Source organism: Sinocyclocheilus grahami, unplaced genomic scaffold (assembly GCF_001515645.1).
Source record: "Sinocyclocheilus grahami isolate Dianchi unplaced genomic scaffold, SAMN03320097.WGS_v1.1 scaffold415.1, whole genome shotgun sequence".
In the NCBI taxonomy this organism is placed as follows: domain Eukaryota; kingdom Metazoa; phylum Chordata; class Actinopteri; order Cypriniformes; family Cyprinidae; genus Sinocyclocheilus; species Sinocyclocheilus grahami.
The window spans coordinates 739,890-744,849 of record NW_015505594.1 but is presented as its reverse complement, the minus strand read 5'-3'; the positions used below and the strand labels follow the sequence as shown (position 1 = coordinate 744,849).

General features: G+C 40.0%; 1 protein-coding gene across 1 annotated transcript in view; it reads right to left on the bottom strand.

Moving 5' to 3' along the window:
- Nucleotides 1–218: 218 nt before the first annotated feature.
- The window catches only part of LOC107551113 (fibulin-2-like), a 64,860-nt gene continuing 60,118 nt past the window's right edge, over nt 219–4,960 (bottom strand). The window contains exon 17 of the mRNA XM_016232607.1: nt 219–1,608. Within this exon, the coding sequence (XP_016088093.1) occupies nt 1,251–1,608 (358 nt within the window). The 3' untranslated portion in view covers nt 219–1,250. The remainder of the gene's footprint in view (nt 1,609–4,960) is intronic.

Genomic DNA, 4,960 nt, shown 5'->3' with positions numbered 1-4,960 from the left:
AATTACTAGTGCAATTATATCATCATAAAATTTGATGGTGGTTTCTTGCTAATGCAACATGCCGAAAGCAAAGTGAGCCTCAGGCCACAAGCTATAGTTCCTCTTTTCCCCACTAGGAGGTGATCTTTTACTTTTAATAAAATAATCAGACAGAACAAACAAATGAAGTGACAAACATCTGAAATAATCACTAAGATACTAATAAAAGGATTGATGTTGCTTTATTGAAGAACTGAATCCACTAAGGCAGATAATATGTACTGCATTATTACACTGATGCATTTGGTTGTTCCACGAATCTGAGAATGAAACGCTTTTATGTTGATACCTAATATGTTTCTCGGTAATGAGTAGAATTTTGTTATGATTTCAGATATGCTGTGCGTTAGAGAGTATATCGAGATGATTTTATGCTTTAACCCTGAGATGGATTTTCAAGACAGTAATACATCAAAACAGGTCCAGTATTACAAAGTAAAGACATACGAAAAGACGTATAACAATGAAAACATTCTCAGTGCTGCTTTGGAGCTCACACACTCTTCATGTATGTGTGTCAAATGTTTCCAAAAAGGTATATTAGCACCAAGAGCTACAAAGGAAGCGCATTTGAAACAAACATTAGAAATAATAATAACAATCATACACCTCTTTAATTGCAAGTGTTTAACGCAATGATTACAGACATGTTCTCTTTCGCAGGCTGGTCTGCTCTGAACTGAGGTACTCATGTGAATTATCACGGATACATTTTCAAGTTATCAGTTATTTCGAATGAGCTGTGAAATTACTTGATGTTTAAATGGCACAGTACTTGAACGGCCTAAGAAGCAACTGTGACAGCCATTACAAATGTGTAACTCTACCTCAGCTCTACTCTGCCAACCCCCAAGGAGAAACATAGTGTTGTTAGAAAAATAATGAAGTGCTATAAAAAGAAGTTTCAGGCAATCAAGATACAGTATAAATAGCAGCTGGTGTAGAGTACTTTCAAAATGTGAAGAGGAAAAACCAGGACTTTTTAAAGCCAAATGTTTCTGTCAGTCTCTGTACTCCATCCTGTTTGTTCTAACTCTACTCAAAAAAAGAGGTTGGATCCCAGTGGGAGAGTCCCATCAAAGTCTCTCTAAGCAAAATCCATTAGGCAAACAGAAGCCTAAAGATCTGCCAGATGACAAACAACTTCAAGCCAAAAGCTTGAAGAGTTTAGCACCATGCGGAATCAAAGGCATCATTAGACGAGTGTAATATCACATGGAGTTTGCTGTGATGAACACATAGATGCGGGCCAGGAAAGTTGTGAAAGTTCCTTGACGCAGCAGCTTCATTTCCACGTCAATGAGGAAGTCCCACGGCTCCCGCACCTGCCGGTGCAGGTACACTGCACCCGTGAAGCTGTTAAGCTTCCGTGTGCTGAAGTAGCCTTCCTCATTTCCTCGCGGGATGCTGATGATGATGTTGTCACCCGAGTAGGCGGGCGAGGGTCCGATGCGGAAGATCTGAGCTGGGATGATGATGTTAGTCTGGAAGCTCAGCTGGTAGTACGTAATGCGTAATGGCATGGTCTGGCACTGCTGGAAGTTGGGGCAACTTACTCGCTCGCAGCGTCTAAAAGCAGGGGAGAGGTCAGAGTTTTGGCAAACAGAATGTGTAAGAGTTTGTTCTGCAAAGACCCTGGTCAAATTCATGTTTTAAAGTCAAACATCTAAAATGGCTATTAGGACATTAAGGGTGTTTTCACACCTAGTTCGTTTAACCCTTTCAAACGCTCTCGGAGCGGTTCAGCGTGTATATGTGAACAAACCATGTGATCTCAGACCCCCCTAAAAGGACCCAAAAGCGAACCGGTTCGTTTGTGGGTCCGTTTGTGGTTCGATATCTTCGTGATATGCGAAAGCAATGAGATCCCGGTTCGGTTTTGTTTCGACATGTGTACCTGGAGGCTTGCCATACCTGCAGCCATGTTACGTCACTGCTGTAACAACAGAAAAAACTTTTCACCATGGCAGGTCGTGAGGTTGTGTGGTCCCAGGAGGAGAGATGTGCACTTATTGAAATTTGGAAAGATGATTACATTAAACGCCAACTCTCCTCAACCCATAAAAACATAAAAGTGTTTCTTTTGTTTGCCCAAAAAATGAAGGAAAGGGGATATAACAGAACCGTGCTACAATTTTCAGATGATTTTCTTTAGTTCTGCTTTGTCTGACTCTTTCTCTGTTTGTCATTTGCTTCAAAATGTGCCCCATCCATGTGATGACAACACGTGAAGACGCCATCTTGAATACCCAAAATCCACTGCTGCACAGAAAGCTGGGGTCTGAGTTCTTCTAAAGTTGTGGTGTGAACAAGAAAGGGTCTGAGATCTCTTCATTGCTGAAGAGGACCAAAAAAAGAACTGGGTTCTCTTTTGAGTCCACTAGATTGTGAACACCAAAAGGACTGAGGTCACTTTCAGCTGGTTCCCTTTCTGGTTCACTTTAAGTGAACTGGGTTTGGTTCTTTTAAAATGAACTATATGTGAAAACACCCTAACAGACTATCTTGGGTGTTCACACTTGTAGTTCGGTTCGTTTGGTTCATTTGGTCCGGACCAAAAAGGAAAATTATACATTTGGTCCTGGTTCGCTTAGCGTTCACATTGGCATTTTTTACAGCGGACCTAAAGACACCAAACCTAAAGGCATAGTGATACGTTCACAACCTGATTGGTCGGCTTGAATGACGTGTATATCGTGACGGAACTTACCGAACACCCCACGCAAAAGGTGTGTTAGACTTAAAGCGGCACTGCGGGTGTATGATATTAAAGCACCCATTAACCTATCGGTCTGCTCTGCGCCGCTTTAAGTCGAACACACCTAATGCCGTCAGCTGGACTAAGCGCTCTCATTCTTGCGTGTACATTTAATTTTATTTTCACCACCTGCAAGCTCACAAGGAGCTCATAAAAGGCACTTTACCTCATCGTTGCTCTATGTTTGCCCTCTGCTCATTTTGTTTTGGTTACACCGTGTCGTCAAATCATGTCGCATAGCGTCACATCTTGTCATTACTTCCTGTTTTTGGTTTGTTTAGAAGTATTTGGTCCGTGTTGTGTTCATATTTCATTCGAACCGCACCAGAGTTCGTTTGGAAGGTGTGAACGCTGCCATCCGAACCCTGGTGCACACCAAACAAGCGGACTGAGAAAGATGGGTCTCGGTCCGCTTGTTTGGTGCGCACCAGGGTTCGGATGGCAGCGTTCACACTTACTCAAACGATCCGCACTAACAGAGCAATCGCAGCAGGGTTCGTTTTAATCGAACCAAACATGACAAGTGTGAACACGCCCTTTAAGTGATAGTTCAACCAAAAAATGTCATGTCATTCCAAACCCTTTTGACTTTCTACCGTGGAACATACAAGGTGATATTTTGAAGAAGAAGAAAAAAAAGTCTCACTGTTGCTTTTTCCATACAATGAAAATCAATGGGGTTCAGGTGTTGTTTCAGTTTGTTTGTTTTGTTTTTTTGCATTTATCTACATTTTTAAACTTTATTGAAAAATGCTTCACTGTTCTGTCTATACAATGAAAATCAATGTGATCCAATGTTGTTTTGGTTTATTTATTTATTTACTTTATTATTATTTATTTATTTTATTTAGTTTTATTCGCAATAACTAAACCAAACGAAACATTCTCCAAAATACCTTCTTTTGTGTTCAACAGAAAAAAAGTCACTGGAATAACAAATCAATCAATCAAAACGAAAATACATAAACAGAACATAAAAACACAATACAAAACAACAACATAACACAACAACATAAAACTAAAAACAGAAAAAATAGGGTCATTAGAATGACATGAGGGTAAGTAAATATGATGGAATTTTCATTTTTGAGTAAAGTATCCATTTGAGCACTGAAAAAAAATCCTAATTGAATAAATAAAACTTCAGCTTGTAAGTGATCCCATAATGTTTGTGCTGAATGATACCTCAAATTGTGTGGATCGATGGTTGATAGTGTTGCTTTCGTCAACGAAAATTATGACTAAATATAGTCGTCAACGAACCTTGTGACGAAAACTATAAAATGAAAACGTGTGACGAAAACAAGCCGAGACGAGACGAAAATGCTGGTCATGTGACGATGACGATAATTAAATGTACAATGCAATATCGTTGACGAATAAAAACGAGACGAAATGTGGCTAACAAAATACAAACTATGCTAAAATGTCTCTTCATTTTCGTTGACCAAAACGAGACGAAACGAAATGTTATAACGTTATTTCGTCTCGTTATTATTATTATTTTGCAGTATTTCTGTTTCCTGGGTCTCGCTTCAGGGGCTGCATCAGGTCGCACTGCGCAGACGCAGGTGACGTCACTTCCTCAAGCCCCAATCGCGGCATTATTTAGAGCAGTGTTTCCCAACCGGGGTGCTGTGTAAAAAAATCATTTTTTTATATTTTTAAATTGCTAAAATGTTCAAAAAAAGCAGCTATTATATAATATCCATTTCTAATACCGCCAATAATTAGAGATGCACAGAAATTCTGGATGTCGAAAATGAGTTCACCGCTCAGGATTCACTTTGTGTGTGTGTGTGTTATCCCGCTCTATGCGTGTGTGTATTATCCATAGACTGTATGGTATTATCCCGCTCTGTGTGTGCGTTATCCCGCTCTATGCGCGTGTGTGCTCCGCTCAGTCGCTCACGGCCCATGTGAGTGCTCATCGGAACAGCAAAGTCCACTCAGAAATCAAGCTGACAGGAAACATCGATGTAGTACAGTATTGTTTCTGTCTGCAATAGCCCTACTGTGTTGTAACAAGGTGTGGTATATGGGCAACTCTGGTAACGCTGCCCTCTCATTCATTGATCTGCTAACCGTTATGCTCATGTGTCCTGATAATAATAGCTTTCTAAGATTAAACATTATTTGGATAATTGGTAAAAAAAAAAAAAA